The 17,936-nt window shown below is 35.1% G+C and overlaps 1 protein-coding gene across 6 annotated transcripts in view; it reads right to left on the reverse strand.

Annotated features, from left to right (window-relative positions):
• The window catches only part of LOC127504274 (WD repeat-containing protein 7), a 94,014-nt gene that overhangs the window by 4,184 nt on the left and 71,894 nt on the right, over positions 1–17,936 (reverse strand). For all 6 annotated transcript variants that reach the window (XM_051878835.1, XM_051878834.1, XM_051878831.1 and 3 more), the window contains 6 exons: positions 12,264–12,450; positions 5,910–6,027; positions 5,516–5,668; positions 5,228–5,310; positions 3,786–3,885; positions 812–916 (listed from right to left, as the gene is read on the reverse strand). In XM_051878835.1, coding sequence (XP_051734795.1) covers positions 812–916; positions 3,786–3,885; positions 5,228–5,310; positions 5,516–5,668; positions 5,910–6,027; positions 12,264–12,450 — 746 coding nt within the window. The remainder of the gene's footprint in view (positions 1–811; positions 917–3,785; positions 3,886–5,227; positions 5,311–5,515; positions 5,669–5,909; positions 6,028–12,263; positions 12,451–17,936) is intronic.

A 17,936-nucleotide genomic window follows, 5' to 3' on the forward strand; every position in this document is an offset into this window, starting at 1 on the left:
TCCGGGGCTGCCGCCTCTCGGTTGCCCAGGCTGGGGATGAGGGCGACTGGCCGTCTGACACCGCTGTAGCCCTACCCCTCTCTGGAGCACTAGAGGAACACGCAGCCCGAGATTGTGTGTGTGTGTGTGTTGTGTGTTTGTAGACTGACTGACTCATTGTGTGGGAACTCTATAGCTTCCTGTGTGTGTGTGTGTGTGTGTGTGTGTTTCACTTATCTTACATGGTATCATCTCATGTTCAGATTTGTCATATTTGTTCAGATTTTTGTCTGTTTTCTGCAGTCTCATGTGATTACTGGCATCTCTCTCTCGCTCTCTCAGTTCAAGCAGAATTAATTCTTGTGTAAATTGTTGAATTTCATGCCAAAGCACTGATAATATAAATATAAATACAAATATAAACAATATAAAAATATATAAATATATTAGAGATGCACGATAGCCGATTATTCACAGTGATACTCCGATAACGATACCGATAGTTTGGGGGTCCTGCCTTTTATACTTTCTTTTAAATTAATGATAATTTCATTATAATTAATAATTAATCATTATATTTTTAATTATTATATTTTGAACGAAATGCAAATAAAAACTCTAACTGGTATCAGTTATAAACAAACACATATATATGTAAATATAATTAATATATATAAATTTATAATAATTACATTTACATATTTATATTTAAATATACATTTATATATTACATTTATATATTTATATTTAAATATAGCCATTCTATGTCTCTAAATGACACAAGTAACTTCTTCAAGCTAGAGGTCAGGGGTCAGAGGTCAGGGGTCTTTACCTGCCAGAAGGAGATGTGGCTGTCAGCGTTGGAGTATGTGGCCAGGTAACGTCCGTCCGGTGCGAAGGAAACCGCCGTTATGGGTCCTTTATGCCCGTGAATATGCTGCGGAAATAAAAACAGGCACAGGTTATATATGTTACAGTGATTTCTACAGTTATGTATTCATTACAACAGCATCATTTTTATACTTATAAAATATTATAATAGTTGTGTTTTGTTCAGTTCTTTCATCTAATTTAATCATAAAAAGTTTCATGACTGAACTCAGTTTGAACAGACGATTTTCAGACCCTAAACCTGAACACCAGATGCAAACAAATAAACACAGGCACAGCTGTAAATGTAGGAATCTGCTCACAGACGTCTGTTTAATCGCCAGTAAATGTGTGTTTGATCCAATCACATGCTGAAATGAACATCAGCTCATCTCTGGGAATGATAAACAGACGGTGTAACGCAATAATCCGTCCTACCTGTCACGAGAAACGCCCCCGTCTGCCCTCATAATGGAGCGATTGGATTAAAGACACATGCGCCTTTATGAGAGCACACAACTAAAGTCATCTCTTAAAATTAAAGATGAAACGCAATGAAAACAGCGTCACCTGACCCCCGTGTGTAATGGAAATCTGACAGCAGGAATATTGGCCTGTCGGATCACGACGCCTCATCCAAAACTCCACCAGACGGCAAAACACACGTTCAAGATGGTTTCTTTTTATAAAAATAAGCTATGTGTGACTTTGTGTGTGCTTTAAAACCCATGAAGACAACATCACACACAGCTGAATAATAAACATGTCCTAATGTATTTGATAAGTAATGTTAGCAACTGTTCATTTCAAATAATTACATTTTATCCTGACTCTTACTTCCTATGTCAGGCTTTACAGGGTTAAAACTGTAATGATCGACAAAACAAAGTCTGAATGTGCTAAACGGTTCAGGCTGAATTAACTGCAGAAGGTTCAAACGGTCACTTCCTGTTTAAGTGGGCTGCAGTGTGAACCAGACTATATGATGAGACTACATGTATGAACAGCATATCGACCAACACAAGAGAAGCTGATGGGAAAATGTGCTGCATCAGGAGATTCGGACAAAACACACACACTGTGTTTAATTAGTAAATGCAGCAGACGTCTGTAGTGCGGCTGTCCACTTCACAGATCAAAGGAAGGACAGATGGCTGTGCGGACCGACCGGACACACACACACACACACACACACACACACACACTGGAGGACGTAACTGTCTTCAGATCAGTGTTTGTGTTTCAAATTCTGATGAAGATCATGTGATCAGTGATCGTCCGTGTCCGTGTTGAGAGCATTATGGGATGCACATATGATCTGATCGCCAGGGTCCCCAGACGACGATTTCAGAGAGATTTGATCTTCAGAACTGTAAACAGCCTAAAATCAATCCTTCAATCAATTCAGCTGTGAGGCCGAATCTAACTGTCTCAAACACTCACACACATACTACAACACACACACACACACACACACACACACACACACACACACACACACACACACACTATCACTCGAAAGATTGGATACAAACTTTTTTTAAAGGACGAAAATAAGAAAAATAAATTAAAATGAATTAAATATTATTTGTGTGTGTTACTACTGAGTAAATTAAAATTATTCTTAAATTAATTTTGTGGGGAAAAAAATACTAATACTGATTTAGTATGCCATTCAGTTACCTCGGAAATAAATTATTATTCTGTTTTTTTTTTTTTTTTTTTATAAGAAAAAAAATTAAATTAAATAATATTTCTACAAAATTCAATTTCAATTATTTATAAATTAAATTTGTAAAAAAAAAATTAGTTATTTAAAATGATTTATAAATTAATTTGTAGGAAAATAATAAGGTAATTAAAATTATTTTTAAATTTAAGTTGTAGAAAAATGAGTTATTTAAAATTATTTATAAATTAATTTTGTAGAAAAATAATGTTAAATTATTTCTAAATTAATTTATTAAAAAATAGTTCTTTAAAATTATTTATAAATTAAATTTGTAGAAAAATAATGTCAAAATGATTCATAAATTAATTTATTAGAAAAAAATAGTTCTTTAAAAATATGTATAAATATTTTATAATATTTTATATTTTTAAATTTTTATTATTTTTGTCCTGTTAGAATAATAGTTCAGTGATAAAAACTTTGAAATAATACAATGATGTGATGAAAACGTGACAAATGAATAATTAAAAATAAAAAATAATATTATATATTTATATACACAGTATATATATATATATATATATATATATATATATATTAATAGACAGTAATTGATTTTTTTTTTTTTTTTTAATTAATACTTTAATTTTGCAGGGATGCAATAAATTGATCGAAAGTGACTGTAAAGCAAAAGTAAAGAAAACACAACTGTTTTCAACATTGATAATAATCATAAATGTTTCTTGAGCAGCAAATCATCATATTAGAATGATTTCTGAAGGATCATGTGACACTGAAGACTGGAGTAATGATGCTGAATAAATTACATTAGTATAAATTAATTTTTTAGAAAAGATTTTAATATCAAGAAAAAGATTTGTGGAAGTCTGTCCACAGTTTTGATTGACAGTGTCTGTGTGTGTGTGTGTGTGTGTGTGCACAGAGGTCTGTCTTATCAACTCAACCCAGAGTCAGTGTGTTTCTCTGATAGTATGACTGACACACACACACACACACACACACACACACACACAGCTCAGACTCATCATGTGACCCCAGCTGTGACATCACGGTCACCTGGGCGCGTGTTCATGATGCCGGACCAGATCGATCGCACAATCTCCAGCTCTGCAGGGCAGCGTTTCCCATCATGCACCTGTGCCCGCTCACACCTGCCCTCTGCCCTCCAACAGACACCTGCACGCCAGGTGAACGCCACCCTACCGCCGCACATCCATACTCAACACACAGAGCGAATGCTTACCTGGCATTTTCCAGTGCGAACGTCATAAAGGGCCACTGAACCCTGACGGGCGCCGACAGCGATACGATAACTGCGATCGCAATACGCCACCATATAAAACCTGCAGAGAGAGAGATTGAAAATATCTGAGAGAAAACACAGCTGCATACCAACTCACAGCTGCGCTCAGAACAGAGAAACCTCTGCAGATGAGCAGTTCATACACTCCACAGCGGTTCATCAACCACGGTTTTACTCATCTCGTTTTTGGCTCTTTATTTTAGTTTTTACAAAATTAATTAAGAATAAGTTAAATTTTTAAAAAAAAAATGTATTTATAAATAATTTTAAATAACTCATAATTTCTCTACAAAATTAATTTACAAATCATTTTAATTATCTCATTATTTTTTCTACAAAATTAATTTATAAATAATTTTAAATAAATCATTATTTTCCCCACAAAATTAATTTATAAATCATTTTAAAAAAACACATTTTTCTAAAAAATTAATTTATAAATCATTTTAAGTAACTCTTTTTTTTTTTAAAAATTAATATTATAATAATTTTAAATAACTCATCATTATTCTCACAAAATTAATGTATAATTAATTTTAAATAATTCATCATTTTCTACATCATTTTCATTAACTAATTTTCCCCACAAAATTAATTTAATAATAGTTATTAATAAAAAATCTTTTTAATTTGTTTTTCTCCAAAATGAATTTTGTAGAAATATTATTTCATTAAAAATTATTTTTGTTATAAAAAATTCTAATCAAAAACACAAAATAATTTATTTCTGAGATAATTGAATAACATGCTAATTAGCATAATAATGTTTGTAAAAGTTAATGTTGTATACTTCATATACATTATAACTGTAGTATGCGAATTGGGTTCAGCCTGTATAAGGATTTAATCCATCAAATAAGCATCAATTGCTGCCACCTGAGGTTTGACCTCTGACCTTTCAAAAATCAATGAGCTGCTCGTTTGACCCGTCATCAGTTTATAAGTCTATCAGTGTCCAATTAATAAAACTGCTGCTGGTGATGATCAAAAATCACCACTACTAATTACTGAATTAACTTTAATTACTCGTTCTGGACATTAACTGTAATATTCACTGCTTTACTTCTGTAATCTTTACATGACAGTAGAAATATAAAAACAATATTCACTCTCTGATGTTGAATTTTAAGTTTTAAATAAACAGGTAATCAATTACAGGAAAAGACAGGAACAATTATAATGAACTAAAACTTAAAAAATGTAAACTATTTAGAAATATTTTTTAAAAAACAAAAACTGACAAGAAATTTAACTAAAATTAAAATAGCTGAAACTATAAAAATGAATCTGTTATAGTATATGAATAATGCAAAAGCAGCACTGGATGATATTAATGTTAGTTCTACTGCATGTCGATGAACACACGTCACACACACACTGACCTGCAGATGGCCGGGAAACACTCGGACAGGCCTTTCTTCTTCACCAGAGACCCTTCAATACAGTACATGATGATGTCCATCACCTGCAGGACACACGTTCACATCTGCATCAGTGACACGCGTCAACTAGTCAACTAACTGTCATTGGGCCTGTTGTGAGTCACATGACTTCAGTTGTGCTTGTTCTACATGTGAGAATGTTCATTCAGTGGCAGAATTTGCAGACTTGTTTAGATGAAGACTGACTGTAGTGTGTGTGAGTGTGTGTGTGTGTGTGTGTGTCAGTACCTCCACCAGCAGGTCCACCACATCTGACGGCATTTTTTCGATGAGAATCTCGATGACTCGCAGGATTTCGGTTTTGGCCCGAGCGAGAGTCGTGGTGTGAACGTTCTGCTGAGACTGAGAACCCTGGGACTGCATCGCTGTGTGTCTGTGAACCTACACACACACACACACACACACACACACACACACACACACACACACACACACACGTTGGGTTTTCATGCTTTATGATTTTTATACTGTACAGACTGTATCTTCTAACTGTAACCATCACAGAAAACTTTCAGCATTTTTACATTTTCAAAAAACATCACTTTTATAAGCTGTTAAATCCCCCCCCCCACACACACAGATAATCACACACACTCTCACACACACAAATGTTTATGGTTACCTCTCTTGCGATGGTGGTGATGAAGGCGGGCGGGCGCGCGGTGGCGATCAGTGAGAGGGCGTGACGGGCCGAGCGGGCGGAGTCAGCAGCGGGGCTCAGAGGAAGACCCATTGAGATGCTAAACACACAAATATAGAGTCAAACCATTAGACACACATTATAATGTGAGCCTGGGGTCAATGGAGTCACTCACACACATCACAGCACACACACACACACACACACACACACACAGATCTACATCTGTAAGAGGCCCCATGTTAACAAATCACCCCGTGTGTGTGTGAATATGCATCAGGACACACAGAGCGACTCGCGCATGATGTGATCAAAGCGTGTGCTGGGACTTTAATGTTCTCGGTGACACGCGTGGCTAAAACACGCGACAGAGCCGAAACCCTGCTGACCGCCGGCTCGCTCCGACACACATCACCAGAGAGAGAGAGAGAGAGAGAATGAACTAACCGGGTTATGCAAGAAAAAAATTACAGAATAAACAAGCAAAATAAATGTTTTATTTAGCTTAAGTCATGAAATGCAACTTATTCAAGGAAAAAAACATGTTTCCATGATATATAAAAAATACGTAATGTTATATTTATGAAAAAAAATATCACTTTTACTGAGCGCTGATAACAACTTGGGTTGTCCTTGTCCTCTTTAGTCCGGATAACATGGCGTCCCAGTTTTTCAAAAAGAACTTCAAATTTTGATTCGTCTGACCACAGAACAGTTTTCCACTTTGCCACAGTCCATTTTAAATGAGCCTTGGCCCAGAGAAAACGCCTGCGCTTCTGGATCATGTTTAGATATGGCTTCTTTTTTGACCTATAGAGTTTTAGCCGGCAACGGCGAATGGCACGGTGGATTGTGTTCACCGACAATGTTTTCTGGAAGTATTCCTGAGCCCATGTTGTGATTTCCATTACAGTAGCATTCCTGTATGTGATGCAGTGCCGTCTAAGGGCCCGAAGATCACGGGCATCCAGTATGGTTTTCCGGCCTTGACCCTTACGCACAGAGATTGTTCCAGATTCTCTGAATCTTTGGATGATATTATGCACTGTAGATGATGAGAACTTCAAACTCTTTGCAATTTTTCTCTGAGAAACTCCTTTCTGATATTGCTCCACTATTTTTCGCCGCAGCATTGGGGGAATTGGTGATCCTCTGCCCATCTTGACTTCTGAGAGACACTGCCACTCTGAGAGGCTCTTTTTATACCCAATCATGTTGCCAATTGACCTAATAAGTTGCAAATTGGTCCTCCAGCTGTTCCTTATATGTACATTTAACTTTTCCGGCCTCTTATTGCTACCTGTCCCAACTTTTTTGGAATGTGTAGCTCTCATGAAATCCAAAATGAGCCAATATTTGGCATGACATTTCAAAATGTCTCACTTTAAACATTTGATATGTTATCTATATTCTATTGTGAATAAAATATAAGTTTATGAGATTTGTAAATTATTGCATTCCTTTTTTATTCACAATTTGTACAGTGTCCCAACTTTTTTGGAATCGGGTTTGTGTTTGTAATCTTTAAAAAAGAATAAAAGTTTGTGCCAAAGTAATAAGGAATATAATTTAATTATATATATATATATATATATATATATATATATATATATAAAATATATTATATACTTTTATGCATCTAGAAAAAAAATATCTTCAAAAGGTTGTTTTTTTAAATAGATTGGGTTTATAATAGATATTTCTATCCAGTTTTTTAAACACAGTAAAAGTAAAACAATAGCGTACAGTGTTTCTGTAACCGTGATCTCTCTAACTGCAGCCGAAGCACAACCACGCTTGAGTCTGAACTGATGGAGGCAGAAGAGAGATCTGGGTAAGAGAAGGACAGCGTGTGCGTCCCATCGTGAGAAAGCGCTCAGATCTCTTCACTGAAAGGGGATTATTCCTAAAATCGCCCTGTTTCTCGTGCTGAAACTCAATCCAGCGAATGTGTCAATAATTTCTGTTCAAAGGCAGCAAGATCTCGCTCGAGAATCCTTCTGTTTTAATTCCTCGCTCATGAACATCGCGCAGGTTTCCGGAGAAACACGGCAGTTACGGAAATGATCTTAACGCGGCTGATCTCATGTGACGTGCTTTAAATGTACTAAAGCTCCTCTTGACGTTCAGACTTCTGCTCTGAAAGACACCGAACGAAAGAACAAAGAAAGATTTATCTGCTCCTTGAAACTCAAACAACGCCAGTCATGAAAATCTGCAAATCTTCACGATGGCCTGGTTCCTATGAGCTTTCACGATGTTTCCTATGATTCAACACAGATTTCTGACAAATGAGAGTTTGACAACAACATAAATAGTTTAAAAAGGGGAAATACAAAATATATAGCAAATTCAAATGTCCTTTCACACAGACCCAGAGGAACTGAGTGACATTAATATGATTTATCTGTTTCTGATTTGCATTTAAAGTCCAAATTATATTCAAAGAGTCAAAGTGAATGCTAAAAGCCATTTCACGCTCAGTTGTGAGTGATTGTGTCTAGTTCAGTTCTTCACACGAGTGACCTGCAGCTTTACAAACTAGAGATTCAAAGCAGCTTTAACTCTGGAGATGTGTGTAACTCTGGCACGAAGTAACTGAGAGTGTAAACGAGCTAATGAACGAGTCTGTAAAGCCGAGAGCTTTCGGTCCGCCGATATCTGATCAATCACTTTGATCTCAGGAGCGGTCAGCATAAAATATGAGCCGTCAGGGGAGAGACAGAGAGAGAGAGACGGAGAACATGAGAGATCAGGACGCTGTGTTGAGTGACTGAGACAAATCACATCCATAAACAACAATAACACACAACACTAGTGTACAGTACACTAGAATGTTTTTCCTTTTCAACAGAAGTCAGAGAATGGAGGTTCTTTGACCTTTAGAAAAAGTTGATTCAACCTGAGGAGGTTATGATGACTCAGGTTGTAGTTATTGATAAAAATCTGTATTTTCTATAAATAATAAAAAAATATTACATTTTTTCTGTGTAAAAAGATGATCATGCTGTTTAAACAGTTCAAAGCAGCAGATAAACACACACACAGACACATACATTATATATATATATATATATATATATATATATATATATATATATATATATATATATATGTGTGTGTGTGTGTGTGTGTGTGTTAAAATAAATTAATAAATTATATTTATTAGTGCTGTCAAATAAAATTAATCACATCTAACATACAAGTCTATATATATATATTATATACACACACACACACACACACACTATGTATATTTACAAACTTTTGTTAGATGTGATTAATCGCAATTCAATGTGACAGCACAAATATATACACACACACATTAAAATATATTTATAATGCATTTAAGTAATATTTTAAAAATAAATAAATAATATATAACAATTATATATATTGCGTTATACATACTTTTATGTTAGATGCGATTAATTGAGTAATTTCGATTTGACAGCATATAAAATAAATTATAATATATAAAATATAAAAAATATAAAATATTTATAAAAATATATTTAATTTTTATTTAATTTTTAAAAATATAAAAGCATTTTTTATATATATTATATATACTAAAAAACATTTATATATATATATATATATATATTTATTTTTATATATATATATATATATATATAATAAATTTAAGTAATATATTTTAAAATAAATATATAATATAACAAATATTATATATAATGCGTTATACATACTTTTATGTTAGATGTGATTAATCACGATTAATTCGATTTGACAACACTAATATAAAATATATATATAGTTTATGTATATATATATAATACATTTAATACATTTTATATATATAACAAATATTATGTTATACATACTGTAAATATATATATATATATACACACACACACATATTTGTGTAAATATACATTTATATAAATGTATGTATTTTAATATATATTAAAATAAATAAATACATTTATTATAATATATATTATAATTATATATATTATAATTTTATTTATATATATATATATATTATATATATATATAAATAATACTGTACACACATATATATGAAAAATATTTCTTACTACAATCAGTCGAACATTTGATATGTTTAAAAGTAACTACATTTCACATTAAGTTAATTAAGATGATATAATTCATTTAGGCAGCAGTTTACATTTGTTGTCTCTGTTCTTCTACTTCAAAGCATCTTATTTTTAACTGCACTTGTACAGATTCCCTAAAATATTCACCTGGTCACATTAATAAATATCAGCCTCTGCTATAAATAAGCTCCATAAGTGACGTACAGTAGACTGAAGCTGCTAAACGGAAAAAGCTGTCCAGCGCCTCACTTTCCGTCTCTCTCTCATACTAAAGGTCTTCCAGTGCTGCTAAATGGATTTGCCATTTAAAAAGCAGATAACGTTGCCCTGTTTCAGTCTGGGGGTCAAAGAAGAAACATCATCATCCTCCCGGTGAAGAGAAAGAACTCAAGACATTTATATCCGTCTCATTTCTTCTCGTCTAGGCCGTACGTTCACTTCTGGCCGTAATCACGGCTGAAAAATGAGCGCCATTTCGCTCTAACGGCATTAGCACGCGCTACACGCAGACATATTTGTACTCATAATAAATTTTTTTAGGATCAGGTTTCGTCTTAACGAGGTGAGCACGGGCTGGGGGGGGTTCAGGCTGGACGTTAACCTCGTTTGTGGGAGTTTCGGTGCGGAGGTTAAGGCCCAGACGTATGGGTTTCCTCTTACGGTTCGAGGTCTCCACCATCCTGAGGCCGAGACATCATTACATCATATTAATGGGCTCCAATCGGATTAAAGCCTGCCTCTCATCTGTCAAGGGGGCTGCCGCAGGAAAACACCGGGGTGAGGAAAGTCTGAAGAAACCGTCCATGCAGCTGTGAAGGATTTCAGATGCAGCTAAACCGACTGTTAGTTGAGGCTCGTAACCGATAACAGTTGATGCTTAAGAATTTTTAGCAAATTCCTTTTTATCAGTTAAAATTTTTCTGGATTCAGTTTTTTTAGTAATCAAAAAGCATGTCTAATTAGTTGAAATCATGAAACTTGTAGAATTGAAGAACAATTTATTAAAAGTATAAGAAAAATAACATTTTTAGGGCTCTATGACATACATGGTAGTTTTCCCTAAAATCCATTTTATTTTTTAGCAAATTCCATTTTTTCAGTTTAAATTTTTCCGGGTTCTGTTTTTTTCCATTTAAAATTTTTAAAATTCCGTTTTAATGGTTACAATAAATTTTAGTAATTTAAAGAGCATGTCTAATTCATTGAAATCATGAAAATTATACAATTTAATAACTAAAAGATTTAAGAAATTTATTTTATCAGTTAAAATTTTTCTGGGTACAGTTTTTTTCCCCTGTTTTATTTTTTTAAAATTCCATTTTTAATGGTTACATTAAATTTTAGAAATTTAAAAAGCATGTCTAATTAATTGAAATCAATTATATATATATATATATATATATATATATATATATATATATATATATATATAATTCATTATACATACTTTTATGTTAATGTTTATGTTAATTCGATTTGACAACATTAATATATTATATAATATATATATACTAATATATTATAACACTATATAACATTTTATCTTATAAAATATAATAATATTAATAATAATATAATTAAGTAATATATTTTAAAATTATATAAAATAATATAAAATTAAATTAAAATATTTTTAGGGCCCTATAAAATCCTTTTTTTTATTTTTCCCACATTTTACATTTTCTGGATGGTTAAATTAATATTTTAATAATCAAAAAGCATGTCTAAATCAACTGAATAAAAAAAAAAAAATTGTTTAAGGTTATTATTATTATTTTTTTTTACAATAATAAGGCCCTATTATTTTTTTTTTAGATTTTGAATTTATGATTTTAATAAAAAAAAATTTAATCAAAAATGGTGGTAATCAAAAGAAGGCATAAAACGCGAACAATTTAATCAAAATGTAATCAAATTAAAATGAACAACTTTTATTTTTTTGGAAAATAAAGTGCTGCACAACAGAGGTTTAGTGTTAAAATAAAACATGGAAGAAAAACTGTATGATATTCATTAGCTTTAATATTATTATTATTATTACTTTGGAAAGTACATTCTACTTTACAAAAGTAATATTTTTGTATTGTTTAGTTTCGAACTTTTATTTTGGCGGGTTGTAGTAAAGAGCTTTGAAGAGATTCTGTTTTTAGAACTGGATTCTGTGATTCAGTCCATGTTTTCCACATCACAGAAATCACAGGATCCTGAAAGCTCTAAAGTACCAACATTCTCTGAGTGTTACTGTGAGTCTCACTTGGACAGCTGTTTCTCGGCGTCGGCGCAGAGCTCCAGCAGGCCCATGAGAACGGCCGACACGTCCATATATGGCTCCCACACCGTGAACCCTCGGCCAATCAGATCGATCGCTGTGCGGCGGATGGTGCTGTGGGGGGGCAGTTTGGGACTGGGCGGCTGCAGAAGGAGGAACGTCAAGGCTTTACCTGCGAGAGAGACAGAAAGAAGGTTATTAATATCCATATTGACTGGAGACGTTATCAGGACTGTCTGTAGGCGGCAATATTGATGCTCAGCTAATGTAGCCTCAGTCACAACACACATCAACATGTTCTCACGCGCATACAAGTCTATATATATAGAGAGAGAGAGAGAGAGAGAGAGAGAGAGAGAGAGAGAGAGAGAGAGAGAAATGATATCTGGAGTAATGATGCTGAAAATTCAGCTTTGATCACAGGATATAAATTACAGTTTACTATATATTCACATAGAAAACAGACGTTTTAAATTGTAATAATATTTCACTATTTTTACTGTATTTTTGTTTAAATAAATGCAGCTTTGGTGAGCAGAAGAGACTCTTTCTAGTGTATATTGTATTGTGTTTGTGTCCATCAGTTGAGCTCTAACGAGGGGTTTGTTCACTCGGTCGCAGGCCCCTATTAGTCAACAACAACCACACATGCTGTATCCATGGCAACTGTCAATATGCGTGGGAGGGTGAGGGGGCAGAGGTCACCACATGTGACCTGACACACACACACACACACACACACACACTAAAGCGACGTTCACACTGACAGCTATTAAAGCGCTGGAGCTTGTGTAGTAGATGCTTCTACTCGCAGATCATCATGCGCCACTGCTCATTTGCATAAAGTTGAACTTTTTTTGAACTAAAAAAAAGAGAGAAAGAGCTGTGATTGTGTGTTTTGCATGCAAAAACATTTAAATACATTTAATTTGTGTATAATGCATGTTTTGTGTACGAGAGTACACACACTAAATCTGTCGCACATCAGCTGATCTGATCAATGTTTATGTTGTTTGTTATAGATCAACTGCTTAATAATCACAGACACAATTATCTGCCGCGCGCCTGGATTTATCTGCGTCTGCTCTCGGGCCTGTGGCAACGGCAACAGGTCGCTTGGTAATTACCGCGGCAACAGAGAACAATGAGGTGAGGTAATTGATGCAGACAGATTCCAGCCGAAGCTTTCAGCAGATACTAACTTCATCCATCTGTGCGTGTGTGTGTGTGTGTGTGTGTGTGTTCAGATGTGTGCTGGAAGCATTTCCAACATCTGATTCACCTTTAAAGAAGTAAAAGATTTTTATTAAATGTTCCCATAGAAACGGATAGAAAAGTGAAACTAAATACACCATTTTTGTTGTATGTATTGGTGCTACAGAGAAGAAATGCATATGTATGTATTAGGGCTGTCATGCGAAAATAACATTACCTTTCAAAGGATCAAAGGAATATGGATTCTTGGTAAATCAATCGCATTTCGACGCAGGCTTTGTAAACAGACTTTTACGATATGGACTCGACTGTGTTCATTCTAATGCCTGATCTGATATTAATGATTCATGTACAGTCAGATGTTCTTTGTCAGTGTGTCAGTAAATCAAACCAGTGACCAAACGCTCAACTTCACATTGTTTCTCTTAGTAGGATGAAAATAATCTGTTATTTAAACTGTGATTAAATTATATAAAGAAAGCGATCAAAGAACGCTCCCTTTACAATCACTTGAGCTGTCAATCAAACAGCGCGAGTTCTGGATAAAACTCCAGTTTTATTCAACAAATCTCGTAGTGAAGTCGTGTTTCCACTGTTAGTTACGATGAAAGCATTCGTTAGTGTGCAGAAATGATGAGATCACTGCTTTCATGTGCTCAACGACATGTCTGTGATCGACTACAATGTTCATGACTGCAAACTTTCATGCCACAATCTAAATATAATGCCATAGATCTAAATGTAATGGCATAGATCTAAATGTAATGGCATAGATCTAAATATAATGCCATAGATCTAAATGTGATGCTATAATCAACACAATTAGTTAACCTTGAGAGCTGTAATAGTAAAAATGTGCTAAAAGTTTTCAAGAGAGTAATTCATATTGCAAAGATGTCAGTCAATCACAGCAGCAGGCGTTTACACTGAAGTCTCACAGCGTTCAAATCAGAGGCTAAGATCAAGGTAGGAAAAATGCCTTTTATTTCTAAATTATGACAATTTTTGATGTAAAAATCATACTACACTAACATGTGCACCCCAGAAAACATAAAACAATGCAGTTCATGACCCCTTTAAAACAAAACCTGTGATATTCTGTGATCGTTTATGAAGATGATATGCAAACTACGTTTCTCAGCTGGATAAAGTAAACCAGCGTCTTGCTAGTAAAGTTTTGATGGATGCGGATTGCAATCAGGGTAAAGATGATTGCGGTGGCGTACAGGAGTCATACAGTAATCACACATGAGTCCGTTATATTGATGCGCAAACGAACCGTGTATGTGCGCTCTCTATGCACTGATTGCACATTGCATTTATGCATAGACATATTTCTGTACATTCACATTGTTTCCATACACATTCAGGATAATGGCTGGATTTGTCATGTGTATGTTGCTGTGTTTAGTAATTCTGAATGGATCCGTGTGCTGTAGTAGGTATATAATGCAGTCAGATCAAGGCTCCTGGTTGGTTTAGGGTTTTTTTGGCATCCCCATGTGGTCCTGTGCAACATGACTTGTCTAAAATGTAAACAAGCTCTTTGCTGTTGCACTGTACACTGTGAATTCTGAAAAGTTGTTTTTTTTCTGCATTGTTTTTTCTTTCATGGAAGCTTTTGGTGTGCATAATGAATTATTTGGACTATCATTTGGTTATTTGGTGTCCTATTGCAGTCTCCAAGTGTCACGTTTTGGAAAAACAACTAAATTTACCTTGAAAAAAGCTTGCAGAAAATACAGTTTTGTGAGAACATGGAACAAAAAGAACATGTTAAATAAGATAAATGGTGTATTCTTAATTTTATGATAAGTGTGCAATTAATCACGATTAAAAAAAATGTAATCTATTGACAGCCATAGTATGTATATTGTAGGGCTGGGAAAATACATTGATTCTCGATTCGCTATACAATGATTCTGGATCGATTCTGATATTTTCTCTCTCGAATCGATTCTGAGTTTAGTTTTAACAGCAGATGGCGCTCTAGGATAGTTTTTAACTAAACACTCAAATGCTCATGAAGAAGAGTGCTGAGGAGCGCTCGTGCATTTGTCTGAGTCATGTAAGTGGTTAACAATACTTGCACCTCGGCTCAGAATGTTTTTATGACGCGAGATTAATGTAAACACAGCCCATGGCGAACACCCTTGTAATTTGCTTCAACCTTTTCGAACTTTATGAATGATTATTTTAGGTTTAAGTGGTGTGTGTAAAGGAACTGGAAGCAAGCAGAGTACGGCTGTTTCTAAAACAAAGTGCCATTTGCTGTTAAAAAAATAAACTCTGAATCGATTCGAGAGAGAATCGTGATACACTGGAAAATATCAGAATCGCTCCAAATCGAGAATCGATGTATTGACTCAGCCCTAATATATAGTATATGTTTGTATCGCCAGCTTGCAGTGTGTTTGTGTTGGTCAAACTCTCTCTCTCTCTCTCTCTCACACACACACACACACACACTGTGATCTGAACTCCGGGTGTCTCCTCGTGACCGGACTCATCCCGCCTGTCATTTCAGACGTATCAAACCTCCCTGTGCCCTGAACCGCAGCACCTTCTTCCTCCAGCGCTCTGGGGATTCGGCTCTTTGTTCTCCGCTGCAGCGGTGTGTTTCGGAGCAGAGCCTGGAGGTTTAAGAGTAGTGCGGTTTGTAGACTAAGCACACACCGCACTCTGACTAATCCGGCCTTTGATTCTGGAACACTGCGGCAACAAATCCATCGGCCGTGGAAGTGGAGAGACGTGTAAGTTTAACCTTAAACACTGCTCTTAAAGTCTCGGAATAAATTCGGATCATTAAATCTCCTGATGAGCTTTAGTCAGGATTACTTGATTACAATGACTGCTGACTATTCAACTGTAATTGAGAAATTTAGTTAAGTTCAGGAAATCGGTCGAGAACATGCCCAGGTTATATTTCACCAAAAAAAAAAAAAAAAAAAAAAAAATATATAGTGAAAAATTATAAAAATATGCAATCATTTATCGAAGGATGGTTTCATAAGTAATTTACACAGACATTTGTCACTAATAAAGTCTAATCAAAATCTGTTGAGCCATTTACACTTCCTGTCTAAGTGGGCGGCACTTTGTCAGAATAAGCTGCAATGTGGACCAGATTAAATGATGCTCGGAGCCATACGGAGACACTTACACCTCACTTCCTGTCTGGACAGGAAGGAGGAAGCTATACAGCCAAGAGAGGAAATCACCTGCAAATTTACTGTCTTGTGGAGCTTGGGCCGTCCTGAACAGGTTGAGTCCATTTTTCAGGGCGGACATCTTTGTTTAAGACTTGACTTGGTTTAAATGGATGAATTAATATTGACAAAACATCAGCTGGGCTAATGAGTGGTTAGTTAAAGCAATAAACATGCCACATTAGAGGCCGGGCCACAGGAAGCTAATTAGGGTGCGACGAGAGAGAGAGAGAAAGAGAGAAAGAGAGAGAGAGAGAGAGAGAGAGAGAGAGAGAAAGAGAGAGACAGCTTTTAGCCATTAGCTCTAACACCCACAAGCGTTTTACTGGAAACCGTCATACACACACACACACACACACACCGTGATATTAAACGACTCATACAGTCATATAAGATGTTGGTCTTATTATAGTTAGCCAGTGTTTCCAGTGGCCTTATTACTGCAGGACCCTCTGCCCTCCTGTCTCTCTCTCTCTCTCTCTCTCTCTCTCTCTGTCCGTCTGTCTGTCTCTCCGGTCAAATCGAAAGTGAAGTTAAAATCAATGGAGTTGAGCTGGAAAGAGAGCCGGCAGATGGAGAGATAGAGAGAGAAACAAAGGGTGTCTAAACAGGGAATGCCTTCAGCACACTGGATTTACAGCAACACACACACACACACACACACACACACACACACACACACACACACACACACACACACACACACACACACATCAGAGGTGCACTGCATTGATGTGACATCACTTCCTGCCACTGCAGTGCTGGGCTCACTTCTCTTACTGCATTTACTATACAAGGTGCTTCACTTCAGCTAAGCTGCTTGAAATTGTAATATTCTATATTTAATTTACCAATATAGAGATTGGTGGATACTGATTTATTGCCAATTATTTTTATGTTATGGTCAATAAACAATAAGATACATATCAGAATAATTGGATACACCAATATTATAATATCTTAAATTTTATACACATAGTTTTACAGTAAATGTGCTACATTACTCTCACTCTCTCTCTCTCTATATATATATATATATATATATATGTGACCCGTGCTGGCAAAATGAGTGAGAATGCGTACGGGTTAATTTCGAGAAAGAAAAAAAAAAGTTCATTAAGCCCTCGTCTAGCGATCCAAATGCTCCAAATAGCAATTAAACATCTAAAATGATCTTTATTTGTATGTTTTGTGAGAGGAGTACCTTTCCTTTGTCCATGAAAAATGTTGTTTT

Source organism: Ctenopharyngodon idella, chromosome 21 (genome assembly GCF_019924925.1).
Source record: "Ctenopharyngodon idella isolate HZGC_01 chromosome 21, HZGC01, whole genome shotgun sequence".
NCBI lineage: Eukaryota > Metazoa > Chordata > Actinopteri > Cypriniformes > Xenocyprididae > Ctenopharyngodon > Ctenopharyngodon idella.